General features: G+C 49.5%; 1 protein-coding gene across 1 annotated transcript in view; it reads left to right on the top strand.

The window, feature by feature from the left end:
* The window catches only part of TECTA (tectorin alpha), a 64469-nt gene that overhangs the window by 8484 nt on the left and 38378 nt on the right, over window positions 1-17607 (top strand). The window contains exons 4-9 of the mRNA XM_006734324.3: window positions 1612-1749; window positions 2100-2265; window positions 5838-6250; window positions 11810-12380; window positions 14354-14946; window positions 16302-16875. Coding sequence (XP_006734387.2) covers window positions 1612-1749; window positions 2100-2265; window positions 5838-6250; window positions 11810-12380; window positions 14354-14946; window positions 16302-16875 — 2455 coding nt within the window. The remainder of the gene's footprint in view (window positions 1-1611; window positions 1750-2099; window positions 2266-5837; window positions 6251-11809; window positions 12381-14353; window positions 14947-16301; window positions 16876-17607) is intronic.

Raw genomic sequence — 17607 nt, 5'->3', positions numbered from 1 at the left:
TACGTATGTGTAGGTTATGTGAGAGCAAGCCAGAAGGTGCGTGCGGGTGAGCCATCCCTTGTAGTATTCTTAGGGTGGTTGGTTGGTTTTGAGGTGACTTCTGGGTTGTTCTCAAGATCCACTTGGTCCAGAGATCTTTCCAATTTTATTTTAGGAGAAGGGATTTACTTCCTGAAGGAGAATCCTGGTCTGGAGGAGGGTTGCACTTTAGACCTTGTGTGACCTTGACTTGATGCCTGACTCCAGAACCTGACCCTGCGGTGATCTTAGAGCAATCTTGAGCTGACTGTTTGTGCATCTCTGCGCCCCACTTAACTCTTTTGTTGAGCTGGGCCAAAGAATGGAAGCATATACCTCCAGGACTCTATCATAAACGCCATCGGCTGTGGCCAGAACAAAGCCTGAGAAAAGAGCTCTCATTTATAAAAAAGGCTTTTCTTCCCTTGCACCTCGTCTCCCTCCCTGGGACTGTCTAGGATGGGAGATCTGGGGCTTCCAAGATCCTCTACCCCAGTCTGATTACACAGGATAAGGATTTGGGTCTTCCTCTGTGTCTGACTGGATGTTAACCAGCATGGTATCAGGCAGCTGGGAAAAGTACAAGGCTTGAATGGAAAAGGTCAAAGCAGCCTCTCCTTTAACTCTACTTTTATTTACGTTGCCTGAAAACCTGTGTCAAGGGGTAGGGGTTAACAAAGGGAAATAGTAAAGGACAGAGTTTGCTATAGCTTGTTTCTGGAAACTGTGCAAGGCCTGTTTGGATTTGTAAAACGTTTCTATCCTAAGAAGGTTAAAATGAAGACAGCGCGTAATGACAACACACGAAGAGACAGACTAGGGGCTCCAGCTCGAATCCCATTTTCTGTTACTGGGTCCTTGTGAAATTTCCAGCAATTCATTTCCCTTAGCCCTCAGTTTTTAAGCTCTCGGATGGGAAAATTGCCCACCTTATCCTTGATCTGAGGTACAGACGGGTGTTGAGAATTTGGCAGATACGAAGTGATACATAAATGCTCAATTAGAAGACCAATTTTTTCCCACAAAGTGCTTTTTAAAAATCATTTTCCAACTTCCACTTTAAAAACGGAAGACCTCTCACCAGGATTTGTGGCGTCTTCTAGGAAGCGAGGGAACACACAGTGCAGACCTTGGCCTTAGTCACACTGAGGAGCATTTGGTGGCTCCCCTCCCCATCTCCCTACGCCCCACCCACCCTGCTCTGGGAACAGGTGCTTGCGCAGCCCTTCCCCGGCCTGGACCACTTCCTATAGTTTATTCTCATGCTGCCATCTATAGGTGCTCATGCATTATCACAAGCTGAGCCGGGCCTCCGACTTTGCTGTCTGGTTCCAATCAGAGCTGGTAAGAGGGGCGCTGAGTCAGCCTCTGGGTTCTTCTCAGGCAATTTCTCTTTCAGGTGCACGCTCCCACATGTGTTGCTTTCCCCAGTGGGGGTGAGAACAAATTCAGAGGGGAGGCAGAGTATGAGGGCTGGCATTGGAGAAGCTCTGAGCTGCCTGGGGGTAGGGAGGGTGCAGGAGAGAGGGGGCTGGGGAGAGGACCTTCTAGGGAGGGAAGTCATGAGACCGTCCATTCTCATCCATCCCGTAGGTGAACACTTTCCAGGCTGTCCTGGTGTCCGATGGATCCTATACATTCACGCTCTTCAATTATTATGAAATCAGCTGGACCACTGGGACGGCGAGTGGCGGCGACCCCCTGACCGGCCTTGGGGGAGTGATGGCACAGGTAGGTGGCTCTCCATTTCATCTCCATCACGTTTTCTTAAGCACTGCTCTCTGCTTATGTTGCTCGGCCTCCTGGAGGGAATCCTCCCAAGCTTCTCTAGCTCTTAACTAGAGAAATGTGTCTGATTTTGCAGGTGGAGCAAGAGGCTAATCTTGCCCATCTTTGATATCTTCATCGGGGTGTGGCATGAGTGAGGCAAGCCTTTCTTACCTGGAATGGTGGCCCCGGGGACTCCAGGAGAAGGGGTCTCCTGATTTCAGTGTGCCGGCTGCTGCAAATAAGGTGCTGGGGCCAGTTAACCAACAAGGGTGGTGTTTGTGTTCAGGTCTCGTCTTCCTTTTGTGCTCTAGGCAGGATTTAATGGTGGAAACCTCACCAATTTCTTCAGCCTCCCAGGGTCAAGAACCCCTGATATCGTGAATATCCAAGAGACCACGAACGTCAACGTTCCAGGCCGCTGGGCATTTAAAGTTGATGGGAAGGAAATTGACCCAGCCAATGGCTGCACCTCCAGAGGTAAAGGATTTTCCTCTTCTCCATGGCAAAGTGGGGTTTGCTTAGTGTAGATTGACAGGCAGGCTTTTAAGCCACGGGGGCGGGCTCATTCCCGATGCCTTCCTCTTTTGACATCTCTCAGCTGGGTAATGGAGATCAAGGTAATTTTAGCATGCACATTCATCACATCGGAAGCTGAAACCCTGCATTTGCTCCACAGTGGTTTCTGTAGTCTCTGAAATAACTCCAACGTGGACATGGCTCTCGAGTGATTGCTCAGCCAGAGGGACAGAAGGGAGCCCTCCCGTTTAACATTATTTTTGTTGTTATTGTTGTTGCCATTTCTCCCCTCCCCTTTCCATTTTTCTTCCCCTCTTTACTCCTGCTCTGCCATCTGCACTTTGTAGATCCGCAGGAGTGGGCGAGCTTGGAGCGTTGCCAAGTCTCCACGAGAGCAAATCAGCACTTCCTAGTATGATTAGAAAGCAAGGGGAGAGAATGTCATCCTCTTTAGGGTGGCTTCTCCTCAACTCCTCTCTGTAGCAGCAAAACAGGCAGGAATTGGGGGACAATCAAAGCTGGTGTCAGGTCTGTGTGATCAAGAGGTAGTAAGAGCCTCCCTCAGTTTTCTTTACATTGACATCCAAAGTTTGGGGCCTTCTCTGAACTATCAAAACCTCTTTGCATGTGCAAAACAGCCCAGGACTCTCCCAAGAACATCCTGGCTTAGAGGCTCCTGCTGGCTCACGTGTCGGAAAGTGTTCAGGAAACCGTGTTTCTGTTGGTATTTCTGGAGTGGAGGCTACAGCAACTAGAAGTAGGAAATCATCCATCTAGCTCTCTGCCCATCTACCCAACCGTCTACTCATCTATCCGTTTAGCCAGCCAGCCATTGCTTCTTTCCAAAGAACATTTGAAAGCCCCAAAAAGGTGCTGGCCACTCCACTAGGTGTTGGAGATGAAGGCACTCTGACTCCCACAACACGGCTGGTAGAGAAGACAGCCACGGGAACAAGGATGACACAATATAGGACATACTGTGATGGGTGCATTGGGAGGGGGCTGCGGAAGCACAGAGGAAGACCCTGGAGACAATGTTTGCAGATGTTTAAGAAAGTTTTGGGTTGGGATGCAGATTTTAGGTGATCTCTTGTCCCCTCCGATAGAAAGCATGGTCTGGGGACCCGCGTGTCTTAGCAGCTCTGGGAGGCCTCAGGTTTCTCTTTTGACTCGGCTTCAGTCAGTGTAATATAAAGAAAAACCACGTTCCCCGGGCCTGAAATGCCCACGCCCTTGGCCCCATTCGCTGCATTGCGGTCAGGCTTACTAAACCTGTGGACTTTTGCTCTAATGAAAGGTCATCTGTACAGATGTCCCTGCCTGGGCATCCTTGTCTCTGTGGACTCTGTGAAGTCCTCCATGTTCCGCATAGCAAATAAATGTTTTGGAGCTGGGTGGGAAAGAACCTAGCTCTAAAGTTCATCCGTCTTTCAGAGATGGTACCCTCCTCCCTTACAAAGTGCAAGACAGCTTCCCTTAAGGTCTGCGAGAGATGCCAAACCAATACCACATTATCTCTCTCCCCTTTATGGCCTGGACTAGGGATCTACCCAGCGCCTCCGCCCCTGTGTCCAGGCCTCACGGAGCTGCCTGGCCACGGTCATGCAACCTAAGTGCCCGGTGACAGCCTCGCGCCCGAGTCCTGGGAATGAAATGCCGTGATAATGGAAAACATCGGCTTGCAGAGCTGTAGAGCTGGTCAGATGCCAGCCACGGACGATGTCTCCACCTTGACTTCATTCTTTCCCCCCCTGCATTATGGGTTTGGGTTTCACATACAGGACAAATTCAATATCCTTCTACAGACAGCTGTGCATTTTTATGCGCCACTGTACATATATCAATCTAATGAGAATTGGGTTTGGCCTGGGTGATAGCCGGGGGAAATTTGCATCGAGCTGGTTTATTATATCATCATTTTGCAAACAAAATTATCTCAGCGAGTCTACCTTTTGGTCCGAACCTCCTCTGTTCAAAGGCATTTTCCTCTCATTTATTGGAAGCCTGAAAAAACAGAGGCTGGAAACCATACTTAGTGGAGGCTGTCTAAATGCTTGCAGCCTGGACCAGTGCCAAAGAGCACTGAGCTTCAGCGCCCGCCTTCAGGGCTGATGCATATGACCTGCTGGGAATGTGAATAAATCTATTATCCCATATTTGGGCTCTATTCTCAACAGGTATGAAACATCATTGTTGCTGTTACACAGACACCGAATGGACTGTTCCCGAGGCAGCCATGCCTTCTGCTTGGGTTAATCTTGCAGCCCATGCTCTTCACTAAGTATTCAGTTTTGTAACAGAATGCGAGACATCTTTCCAAACTACAGTTTCAAGCTACCATGAACTCCTGGCATATGACATTATTTATGTTTCTTAATGCTGTGTCTTTGATATGTCCCTTTTCAGGTATCGATTTACAAATGCTTCTCCCTCTCTCCACATGTGCCCGCTTGTGAGAGTCTCACTGTTCCCCATGGGACAGGGACGAGCAAATAGCACTGCCCACATTTTACAGGTTGGAAACCTGAGGCAGATGGAAGCTAGCCAGTAGACTTGGAAGCTGATTGCACAGCTATGACCACTTTCCAGGTCTCTTGGCTCTGACACCCAACCAAGGACAAGATCACAGGTCCCAGCCCAGAGACGCTTCTATTTCCATTGAGGGCTGATATTAACAACTGGCAAAGTTTGAAGTTTTCGGTGGGGGGAAATCATTTATTTAGGGAAATGGTTTTAAAGACTGATTGTCTACCAAATACATAGTAGTAAATAATTTCTAATCAGCACACCCCTCCCCACCCCCACTCCATTCTCCTCCTGACCTGGATTCTGTCGAGAAGTTCTCCCCCATGGATAAAGACAGAGAAGTACTAGATTTGGACAAGGCCTGGGGTGAGAGAGAAGACAACTTGTATAATGCAGGTTCTGCCTAAGCAGTGTCTGCAGGATTTACGAGCCCTTGAAGTCAGAGTTCAGCCCTTTTCAGAATCCTCCCAGGGAGCCTGGGACTTAAACTTGTGTGGCTGACTCCTGATTCATGCTTATTGATCTCTTCTGGTACATACAGGGCCCCCAACAAATGTTTGCTGAGTGAGTGGGTGAGTGAAGGAGTCAACAAATTAGCACATGAAGCAACTGTGTTGCTAAGTTACCAGGGTAAACTGGGTCTGTTTCTGGAATACCCTTCCTCTTATTCCTGAAGGGAAGGATATGACCCCTGTGGGTCGTAGCCTTTGCCATGGACTAAGGCGACATGTCCTTCCTTCAACGAGCATGTGCTCACCAGCCGTGGAGATAATGATGCCACGAGGTAGACTGGATGCCCACGGCCTCGGTCTGGAACCTGGCTTCACCCCTGAGTGGCTGAGTGCTCTGAAGCCTCAGTTCCCTTTTCTGTCAAGCGAGGTCGATAACACCTGCCAAAGAGGGTTCTTGTGTGGATTACATGGTATGATGCAGGGAAAGCCTCAGCCCCATGCCTGGCACAGAGGGTGAGTGCTCAGTTTGTTGGCTTTAATGTCATTCTTCCCCAGGACAGTTCCTTCGGAGAGGGGAGGTATTTTGGGATGACCTGAACTGTACCATCAAGTGTCGCTGCCTGGATTTCAACAATGAGATCTACTGCCAGGAGGCCTCCTGCAGCCCCTACGAAGTGTGCGAACCCAAAGGCAAATTCTTCTACTGCAACCCTATGGAGACCAGCACATGCGTGGTGTTCGGGGAGCCACACTACCACACTTTTGATGGCTTCCTCTTCCACTTCCAAGGCTCCTGTGCCTACCTGTTGGCCCGACAGTGTTTGCAGACTTCCAGCCTCCCCTTCTTCAGCGTGGAGGCCAAGAACGAACACCGCGGGGGCTCAGCTGTCTCCTGGGTGAAGGAGCTCTCCGTGGAGGTCAATGGCTACAAGATTCTCATCCCCAAAGGAAGCTTCGGAAAAGTCAAGGTGAGACCCTCTCTATCCCTCCTGGAAAGATGGAGAAGCTGGAGATTCTTCAGCCCGGGGAAGACTTTCTCAGATCTGCTGGTTCTGCTGTGTGATGTTTATACCGAAGAGATGCATGGCTCTTCTTTCCTTGCAAATATCTTGTAAAACTTTTTTACGAGGCTAAATTTTATTTGTACAAGAGCCAACCTAAGCTCTCTCCTTGATATGCCTATCTGCTCTATAACTTAAAGTACATTTACATTCCTAGTTACCTCATAAACATGGGTATACACAGACACACATGCACACACACACACACACATACTCTCACACATAGACACACACATGTCCAAGCTCAGAAGTAACTGGGAAGAGAGGTAAGCTCGGTGTCTCATGGACCTGGCTTGCAATAGTGGTAGCCACAGGGTCATGCCCAGGAGATGGTGCAAACATAGAGTACACACTAATAACTCAGTACAGCCTGTCATTAACAATCCTCACCCATCCCCCATCCTGTTTGCCCAAGAGCTGCTTCTTCCTTGTTAGAGAAAGCTCCAAATTGATCGGTGTTTCCAAAGGCACGTGCAGGCACTGCGAGTGGGCTTGGTGAACTCTTTAGTGAGGCGGGGGTGGGGGAGGTTCGGTGAAAGCTTTGTCCAAACACCCTCTCATGGGATCCCCACTCTTGCCTGGAAGAAGAGCGAAGAAGGTGGCTCTCTGCAGGTCTGTTTAGCATATGCAAATGATCCCTGTCACTGTCCACCTGGATTTCAAGCAGGGGCATCCATAAAGGAGGGAGAGCAAAAAGCCGCTAGCAACTACTCAATTTGTGGAGGCCCCAATTTTCATAATCTTCATGCCAACCTTGTTGCAACCATGTATTTATTCCAGCGATAATAACCGAGACCACGCGGGGTTGATGGCTTCAACCCCGTGCAGTCCTTATCTCCATGCATGGAGGTCATTATGGAGATTACAAACCAGAACCGAAGCCAATGCAAGGATTTCTTTCTTTTTTTTAAAATGGGTTGTAGTTTTAATTAACACAGCATGTCCAACAAAAGGCAGGACCAAAGAACCAATTCCACTTTTCCCAGCTCTGCCCATCGTAGGGCTGTACCACTTATCATGGTCATAATTAGAAAAGTGAGCTTTTACTGTGGCTGCAATCCCAGTTTGCCTGTTATTTAGTTAGTCTCTCTGGAGGCAGCTCTGCATATCAAATCAAGGTAAGACTTTGGGTACAGAAGTGTGGAGTTTCTCCCTTTTAAATTTCTATCATGCTGTTGAGCTCGATACTTATCCTTGTAGAGGATTTCAAGCTAGAAAAACGTTCTCCAGCATGCCCCTGCTCGCCTGAATTCTGGGGATGATGTGTACAATATCCGTAGGTGAGGAAGAAAGCTTTATGCTTTATTTCTATTTTCCATTTTGATTAAAATTCTTTTTCACTCACAGTCAGCCTCTTTTTTCAGAAGGAAAGGGACACTGTCATCTCTTTCAGGCCCAGCAGCTCTGCTAATTTTGTGTGGCTCTTCTCCGTCGTCCAAGCATAGGGCATGGATTCCTCAATTTTCTGTAGCGATAGGGAGATGTGGATGTGAATGTAAATGTTTCAGAAAGAAAAGGTTATGTGACTGCAACTGAGAGCTAACAATGGCTTCCTTTTCCTCTTGCCAAATGGCTTCCAAGTGTCTCTGGATACACCTGCTCTGCTGGGAGGGTGGCTGTGTGGCCGGCGGAGCCCCCACCCAGGGTGAAGTGGGGACAGGCAGGGAGAGGGATGGGAAGCAAGAAGGAAATGTCTGTGAGGCAGCTGACTTCTGCAGACATGCTTGGCCTGGCCGGGAATGGCCAGCAAGATCTGTTCTTGCAAAGTACAGATCACCTTTCTCCATATGCTGGGGACTGGTTTCTGTCTATGGATTTCCCCTCTTTGGATTGTTCTCAAATAACAAAATAAGCAGTTTAGGATTGTATATGCTAATGGGGGCTACAGCCAGCCAGCTAAAATCCGTATATAATAAATGTCTCCTTCTAGCTAGTACTGCTCAGTTTTCCTATTTCTCCCCAAAATAAACCCAAGTAGTTTAGGGTGCTGCAGTGAAAAGACCATCGAGGCCTAATAGCAGGTAGTGATGAAGAACTCAGACCCTGGGGTCAGATCTGCTCGGCGTCTGTGCCGCCCCCGTCGGCTGAGCGTGCTTTGAGCTTCATTTTCTTCATCTGTAAAATGGGGTAATAGTGTCTAGGAGGCAGGGATCTAGGGCTATATTTGGGCTTGGCTACCTCTACCCATCACTGGGACCGAGGCAGCAGAGAGCAGTAGCTTTGGAACCCAGCTGCTGAGAGTCAGGCCCTGTCACCTACCAGTCTTCAAGCCTTGAACCTCAATTTTCACATCTGCAAAAGGGGAAGATGCTAAGGTCCTTCTAAGTTTGTCACGAGGATGAAAAGGAACAGCCACATGTGTGATATCTAGTACAAAGCCTAGCACACAGTAGGCGCTTTATGCATGGCGCTTCCCACATTTGCCATCACCACCAAAATCCCTTTGAGTTCCGAGAGCTTAGGCTTCCACAATTCTCCTTCTCTCTCCTAATCTCCCCCCTACCCACATCCTGTCAAAGAGGAAATGACTTGAATACGGGGAGAAGAAGAGAGGCGAAGAGGTGAGGTTCATCTCCTGCTGGCTAGTCGAGAGTTGAGACATGGGACTGGAGGAACGAAATAAGAAATCACCCAGGACCACCTCCTCTGAGCACTGTGGGGGACAAACACAGTGACTCTCTAATCTGTGGTTTAAACTGAGACACGTTTCGTGTGGGAGTGAACGGGAGTGCAATGAACACATACCAGGAAGGAAGGTAAAAACTGGGCCAGGTGGTGCCTGTGGTCAGCCTAGGGCTTAAGTCAGTCTAGATCTGATGCAGAGAAACCGGGTGGAGGAGGGGACCGTTGGAATATCCGGAGACGGTCCACCCCATGGCTCCTATTTCGAGACACGGAAGACTGCCCTTTGTTAGCAGAAGCTTGAGTGAAAGTGGAGGAGGGCGCTTGGCAACAGGCATATTTGGAACTTACAATTATACCAACCTTGAGGAAGACTTCATTTCCATCTCAGCATGGACAGCACGTAAAAGTCATCCAGTGCTCTTGCAAGCGGACCTTCCTCATAGTATGGCTTTTCCCGCCTGTGTGGGCTAACCTGCTACCTAGAAGACAAGGATGGATCAATCAATCCCCAAGTTTTTCTTTCTACTTGTAGCTCTCTGTAGGGTGGCTTATTTCCCAAGCCTACTTTTTTGTCCCCTCCCCCATTTAGTCCTACTCATCTCTAGAGATAGGCAATTGCACATGGCATCTACCACGGTAAATTTTGGAGTGATGTTTGGACAGGCTACTGCCTCACTTCCTAGAAAACTCAGAGAGTAGCACAATGGAGGCCGTGAAGACCCTTGACCTTCCTGGGTGCCTAAAATCAGTATGGGTTCAGTGCACTTACAGGCTGTCCCACCGAGGACTGAGCTGGGCTAACCATCCCATCCCAGACACAGACGTGATATCTATGGGTGCTAGGCATGGCAAAGTGTAAAAAAAGAAGAAAGTGAGCTCTCTCTGCTGGAGGCTTCCCAAGCCATCTACTCACATGATCCACACACGTGGGACTCACTCTCAACTGTTTCCCCCACTTCTTTCTCCCCACTGCAAAAAACCCGCATGTCCTGCCGAGTGGACTCCATGAGCTCGTCCCACCCTTGAATGTCAGTACATAGCTTAGGCCCTCATGCTCCATTCCCCTGGACTTTGGCATCTGCTCCCTGTCTGTTTTCTCTGCTTCTCATCTTTACATGCTGGTCAGAGTGGGCTTTCTGACATGCAAATCTGACTCTGTCATTCCCTTACTTAAAACATTTTGGGGGCCTTGTCTGCAGAATAGAAATCCAAGTTGTTCTGTTTTTGTTTTTGTGGAGTTTGTTTTGTTTTAAAACATGGCTTAAAGGGCCCTCCAAGGTCTATTCCCAACACGGAGGCCAGAGGAATTCTTTTAAAATGGAAGTCAGATCATGTCAGTCTTTTGCTCTGGACACCCTCTTGGCTCCCCATCTTGCTCAGAGTCAAGGCCAAAGTCCTTTCAATGGCCGACAAAGGTCTCCCTGTTCTGGCTGCTCTTATCTCTCTGGCATAACCTACCACCGCCCTCTCCTTGCTGTCTCTGCTCCAGCCATGCCAGCCCTTGAGGTCCCGGGAGCACCCAGGCACACTCCACCTTAGGGCTTGGCTGTCACCTCCGTGGCATCCACTCTCACCCAGGATAACAGTGTGGCTTGCTTCCTTATCTCAAACATCCCCTTCTCTGACCATCCTCTTTCAAGTTAAAAACCCTCTTTCCTAGCACTTCCCTAGCATCTATTTTATTTATTTTGTTTGTTTGTCGTTGGCCTCCTCAACCAAAATATACATTCTGTGGGGCAGAGATTTGTGTCCGTCTCACTCATTGCTAATCCCCAACTCTCTGAACGGTGCTTGACACACAGAAAGGCCTGAATCGCCGTTTATTGAATGAATGGACCATGGACCTTGCCCGTGTCTCTAGCTTCATCTCTGGCCACCCCTCCCCCCCTGCCATCCAGTAACACCCTGATGAATGTCCCCATGCTCATGTAGCTGTTTCTAAACCCCTGCCTTTATTCTCTTGTCCTGGAATTCCCTGCCCTCCCCCCTTCCTTTGGCCACTTCTCTTCATCCTTAAAGACCCAGGGCAAGCTTAACTGCCTCCAAAAAGTTGTAGGACTCCCTGAGGCTGGATATAGGATTCATTTACTGTTCTCCCATTGCATGATCCATTAATGCATATTTAAAACAGTATAAATACCTATTTGTGTCTCTCTTCCTCAGTAGACTGAGACCTCCATGAGGGGCAGGGACAACTATATTCTTTGTTCTTTATTTCTCAGCACCTCACATAATGCTTGGTACCCAGTAGGCGTTTAAATTTGTTGGTTGTTGGGAATGATTATATGACATAGCCCTGGCATCAGGAGGTAACAGAGTGAAACACTCAGAGAATAATACCAGGGCAGCTTCCAAGCTAAAGTGTGGGGATCAGTTTACGGTACACATTTCAGCTGGGTGGAAGGGTCAAGGAGGGCTCTAGGCAGTGACTAGGTCATGGGAAATATGTGACTTCAGCTGAGACTTAAGGGAATGAATTTAGAGGAAAGGAAAGACAGGCTAACTAGTCTCTCGTGAAAAGCTTTGAAGCTAGCCCTAGAGCCAGCCAGGAAGGGTTGACAGCCACCTGGTCCCCGGAGGAGTCTCGAGTGGTAGTGGCCATGCATGTCTTCCTCCGTAGCCTGCACTGTGCTCCGCTGGTCCACGCCACCCTGCTTCTGTGGGCTCCCCCAGGCCTCGGGCTTCATGGAAGGCAAGCTTACTGGAGCCCCAGCAGTTTGTGTGTGGGGGGGGGCATTGTCTCCGGAGCACTGACTTGCTTTGCCTCCCTTTCCTGACCTCAGCCGGACCCACTGCCCTGGCACCTGCTCACCTGCCTTTTACCATTACTGTTGTTGGCAGGTTAATGACCTAGTGACTTCCTTGCCGGTCACGTTAGACTTGGGGGCGGTGAAAATCTACCAGAGTGGCATGTCTACTGCCGTGGAAACGGATTTTGGGCTCTTAGTGACGTTTGACGGCCAGCACTACGCCTCCATTTCCATCCCAGGCTCCTATATAAACTCCACGTGCGGCCTCTGTGGGAACTACAATAAAAACCCCCTGGACGACTTCCTCCGCCCGGACGGCAGGCCGGCCATGTCCGTCCTGGACCTCGGAGAGAGCTGGCGGGTCTACCACGCTGACTGGAAGTGTGATGCGGGCTGTGTGGACAACTGCACCGTGTGTGACGCGGCCACCGAAGCTCTCCTCTTTGGCCCCGACTACTGTGGCTTCCTCAACAGGACGGACGGCCCCCTGTGGGAGTGCGGCACTGTCGTGGACCCCACGGCCTTTGTGCACAGCTGTGTGTACGACCTGTGCAGTGTGAGGGACAACGGGACGCTCCTCTGTCAGGCCATCCAAGCCTACGCGCTCGTGTGCCAAGCCCTGGGCATTCCAATCGGAGACTGGCGAGTCCAGACGGGGTGTGGTAAGCTGGCATCCTGCCCAAATGGAAGGCTGCGCTGGTGCAAGGAGGCTGGGGAGGGGGTTTCTGGGCTCCATCAAAAATCTCCTTGTTGAGACCAATTGCCCAAGAGTGAGGGTGAGCTGAATATAGCCAGACATTAGGAACGGTCAATGCCCACCCACCCAATACCATAGTCAGAAAATGAGAAGCCATTGATGAGCTTCAGTGGTCCAGAAACACGGAACACGTGGCAGGAAATGCTTGGCCACAGGAAGGTCTGGTCCCAGGGATGGCTATTCCAGACTTAGGCAAGATGGTGGGGTTTTCAGAGGTGGAGGCGGTGATCTTTGTGGCCATTGAATAAACACAGTCACTGCTCTGAGTAATCAAAAGCAGCTTTGGGGGAAATAACTCACCTCCCAAATGGAACCAACAGCATTTGTCCTGTGGTTCTTTCTTCTCCACCTTCCATCCCTCTAGATTCTGTGTCTCTGGCTCCGTAGCCTTCCTCTGACCCACTGGTGTTGGTGGGGAAAGGGCTGCGGCAGGGAGCAAAGAACATCAGGAAAGAAAGCCCTTTATCTGAAATGCTAAGTGGTTAGGAAAAGCCCCAACAGTGTGGGGAAATTCAGTTTCTTTTGAATTACCTTTTACATTAAACATTTTGTACCATTTAGTTGTCTTGTTTTCTCTTTCTATCCCACTTAAACTCTCTTATCCTGTTTATATAAATTTTTAAAATAAGCAAACAAAACAACAGCTTCTTGGAATTCTGTGGGTCTTTTTTTTTTCCTGGCCCTTGGTTTTCTCCACAAGAGTACCCAGAACATTATATCCATGCATTTTAGATTCCTATGCAGATAAGAAGGTTTCAAAGTTTCTTTCAGTTCCAAGGCTAAAGGGAGATTTTTTTTTCCTATCAGTGTAGGTTGGATTCACAAAATCATCATGTATCAGATTCAGTTCTTTGAGAATTGATCAAACCATGAAGAGACTGTTTTCTTGTTGCTTGGTTGTGTGATTGACCAACCTCTATTATGCCTGGAACATCCAAATCCTGACTCAATTTGAGATTGAAGATGGCTTTTTTGGTATAATCTAAGATCCTTGTATAATCTAAGAGCATCCACTTTGCCTAATTAAATCACCCATAATAGCTACTTTTTCCCCTGGTGGTACTATTTTCCTGTCTTTCACATTCCCCACCCCTCTCTCATGTTAGTGGGAGGAATTCTAGTAGATTCAGACAGCTAGTTTACCAGTCCCTTGAGCCCCTGACTCTTGGATTCAACCAGGCTCAAACATTTATGTAGACTCAGATGTTCTTAAAATAAGAACCAGAGGCTTCTGAGGCAAGAAGGGCCTTGAGGAGGCATTTAGTTCCAACCCAGTCTCCTGGAGGAACAGGCACACACATTCTTTTCAGATAACCAAGGTTCTGTCTTATTTTTAAGATCCCAGAGTATTCATTCTCACAGTCTTCTTTCGTCACTTAGGTATTTCGAGCACCTCCCTGTTAGAAATTTCACGTTTTCAAGTGGCTCCCCCCACGGTTACATTTTTCATTTGTCCAGCAAGTTGGATTTATTTCCTTCTAAGAGTGGGCCATGCTGTTTAAGATCAGATCAACTTATATGTCCATCAATCGAAGATCTTAGAGCATCTTGCTGGTTGTAGATCATCCAATAATAAATCAGTGTTGAACAATCTGTCTAGTTAGGATAGCAACCTGAAGTTTAATTCAGCCAGGGTGATCAAATGAGAGTCAAGTTCACAATCGCGTTTCCCAGTGGCTATCACAACGCAGTGGAGCTTGTTTCTACAGACACCAGCTCAAGTCTCTTCCCTGATGAGTGGCCGCTGCGCCCTCATTCTAGGAGCTAAGCGGTCCAGAAGGAGCGCCCTTCCCGCCATTCCCTATGGGTGCTGGATCCCTGTGGCTAGCACCTGGGGCACTCACCTGTTGTCCCGCTCTCTCCTCTCCCCCACGTCAGTGTCCATGGTGCAGTGCCCGAGCTTCAGCCACTATTCCGTGTGTACCAGCAGCTGCCCGGACACCTGCGCTGACCTGACGGCCTCCCAGAGCTGCACCACGCCGTGCACGGAGGGCTGCGAGTGTAACGAGGGCTTTGTGCTCAGCACCAGCCAGTGCGTCCCACTGCACAAGTGTGGTTGTGACTTCGATGGCCACTACTACACCATGGGGGAGTTCTTCTGGGCCACGGCCAACTGCACGGTGCAGTGCCTTTGTGAGGAGGGTGGGGACGTCTACTGCTTCAACAAGACCTGCCGGGGCGGGGAGGTGTGTGCCGTGGAGGACGGCTACCAGGGCTGCTTTCCCAAGCGCGAGACCGTGTGCCTGCTCAGCCAGAACCAGGTGCTGCACACCTTCGATGGCGCCACCTACGCTTTCCCCGCCGAGTTCTCCTACACCCTCCTCAAGACCTGCCCCGAGCGGCCCGACTACCTGGAAATCGACATCAGCAAGAAGAAGCCCGACGCAGGGCCCGCGTGGCTGCGAGGACTTCGCATCCTAGTGGCCGACCAGGAGGTCAAGATAGGAGGAGTCGGGGCTTCGGAAGTCAAGGTAAGACTCCTGATGCCCTTGCGGCTTTTCTGATGAGTCTCGCCAAGTGAAGGAGCCGTAGTCTTCAGGCGTGCCCTTCTGCCTCTGACCACGAGTGGATTCCAGGAAGGCAATGACCCTGAAGTGGGGGCATTTCCGAACGTTCAGCACCAAATCAGTCTCTCAGGGGGGTGAAACGGAGTGAGGCTGGAATCCCGCAAATTAGGGATAGCTGTAGCAGGACTGGCTTTCTCTGTCACAGCCGATGCTTACCGGACACTTACTATGTGCCATGCACTATTCTAAGCAGGGTCACACCGAATCCGGTGAGGGGTATGTTTTCATCCTCATTTACATTTTACCTATGAGAAAACTGAGGCACAGAGAGGTTACATAACTTCCTCAGAGACACACAGCCATAAAGTGGCATTTGAGCCCAGGCAGGCTGGCTTCAAAGTCTGTGCTCTTTACCCTGTACTATACTGACTCGCCTACCTATAGATGGGAACCCATGTGGGGTAATGCAGACAGTACCCACAGGGCCACCTCCTGCCCCTCTGACCTGGTCTAAAATATTCATCATTGGGCATCCAGATCATTCGTTCTAGAAGGATCATTAGGAATCATCTAGTGCCACTATTTGTTTGTGCATGAAGATCCCAAAGGGCTCAGTGAGGGATGGGGGACCTCACAGCTAAGTGGTGATGGAGCTGGCATGATGGGAGGGCAGATCTCCCCACTCCCAGCCCAACACGTATTTGGTAGTATCACAGGAAGTCAAATTTAGAAAACAGAAGTCAATGCAGTCCTGTGCTAGGAGATCAGAAAACACATGTCCAAGGACTGAAGAGGCTGTTTTCATTCCCATCGACACACTGGCAGAGATTAATTTATTCAAAGAATAGTAAAAAGTAGAGATAGGTGGGTGGACAACTAGATAATTAGATAGAAACTCTATGCTCCCAAGGGGCTGGGGCACAGGAACAGTCAAACTTGAAGGAAAGGAAGGAGCCAGAAATGTGGGGAAGGAAGGGTGCCATCAGTGAAAGGAGCTGTCAGGCAGAAGGAAGAAGCCACATATATGTCAAGACAACTTCTGCTCACATTTCACTCTTTTTTGGGGCTACCTTAGGGTCTTATGTATACGCTAATAAACAGCAAGTGTGTTGAATCAGAGGAGCTGAGAAAGAAAGAAACAAGAGATGCCCATGCGGAAACAGTTTGTGTATGTCTGTGTGGTTTCCATAGCCCGCCGGATTCTTCACATTTCTCAAAGGGAGAGTCACGGGGCAGAACCATGTCTTTATTTCAGAACCTAGGAAATTGTGGGTACACTGTGTGCATCTGGAATTGATGATAGTGATTTGGTTTTTCAGCTGAATGGTCAGGAAGTGGAATTACCTTTTTTCCATCCTTCGGGGAAGCTGGAAATCTATCGAAACAAAAACAGCACGACGGTCGAGTCCAGGGGTGTTGTGACCATCCAATACTTGGACATCAGTCTGCTGTACGTCCGGCTCTCCACCGTTTATTTCAATTGCACGGGCGGGCTGTGTGGCTTCTTTAATGCAAACGTCAGCGATGAGTTCTGTCTCCCCAATGGCAAGTGCACGGACAACCTGGCGGTGTTCCTGGAAAGCTGGACAACCTTCGAGGAGATCTGCAACGGGGAGTGTGGGGACCTGCTGAAGGCTTGCAACAATGACTCGGAGCTGCTCAAATTTTATCGGAGCCGCTCCAGGTGTGGCATCATCAATGACCCCTCCAACAGCTCCTTCCTTGAGTGCCACGGGGTGGTCAATGTCACCGCCTACTACCGCACCTGCCTCTTCCGCCTGTGCCAGAGCGGGGGTAATGAGTCGGAACTCTGTGACTCCGTGGCACGGTATGCAAGCGCTTGCAAGAACGCTGATGTGGAGGTGGGCCCCTGGCGGACCTATGACTTCTGCCGTAAGTCGGGGCTCCGTGATGCGGGAGGCCACCTGGGAGAGGCAGGAGTTGAGCTTAAGGACAGTCCGATGCTTGTGTGTACCTTCCTCGTCTGGTGTGTCCTTTGGAAGGCCCCTCACCCCAAACCCGACTGGTTCTCACCTTTATTTCTGTTTCTGCTTACACGGTGTCTCTTCATCGTGGAGGGATTAGCCATCCTATTGACTCTTGGTTTTAGCTAGCGGAGGATATGCGTCATATCAAAGACTAGAAGTCTCTGTGATGGCTCCATCAGGGCCTTCTTTCTTGGCAAAGAACGGCTCCATTCTTTCCATAGAAGGTGATCAGTCAGAGCGCCTTTCACGGAGTAGAGATTAGCGCTGCTCCCTGGGGCAAGCCTGACAATGGCTATGAAGAGAGTCCCACGTTGCTTTTTTTTCATTTTGTCCCCCAAGTATCTGACCCCTCTCAGCAGGGCGGCAGCAGTACTAGTAGTAATTAGAATAATTGCTGAGAAGCCCTGACATATAACACCCGGGGCAATGGGGGAGGCCAGGGGGAGGAGTGAGGTAGAAGGGGCGGGAGGCATGGCCGAGAGGGCAGGACCCATGCCCGGAGCAAGGACTGCCCCACCTGGGCTTCAGCACCCATCCCTTTCCCACCAAAAAATCAGCCCCAAACCCAAACCAATGCCACCATTAAGATTCCATCCTCTATGTGGTATATATACACAATGGAATATTATGCAGCCAT

This window comes from Leptonychotes weddellii, chromosome 11 (assembly GCF_054177405.1).
Source record: "Leptonychotes weddellii isolate Sample4059 chromosome 11, ASM5417740v2, whole genome shotgun sequence".
In the NCBI taxonomy this organism is placed as follows: Eukaryota; Metazoa; Chordata; class Mammalia; order Carnivora; family Phocidae; genus Leptonychotes; species Leptonychotes weddellii.
The sequence above is the reverse complement of the archived record's forward strand: the minus strand, read 5'-3'. Positions and strand labels throughout refer to the sequence as shown.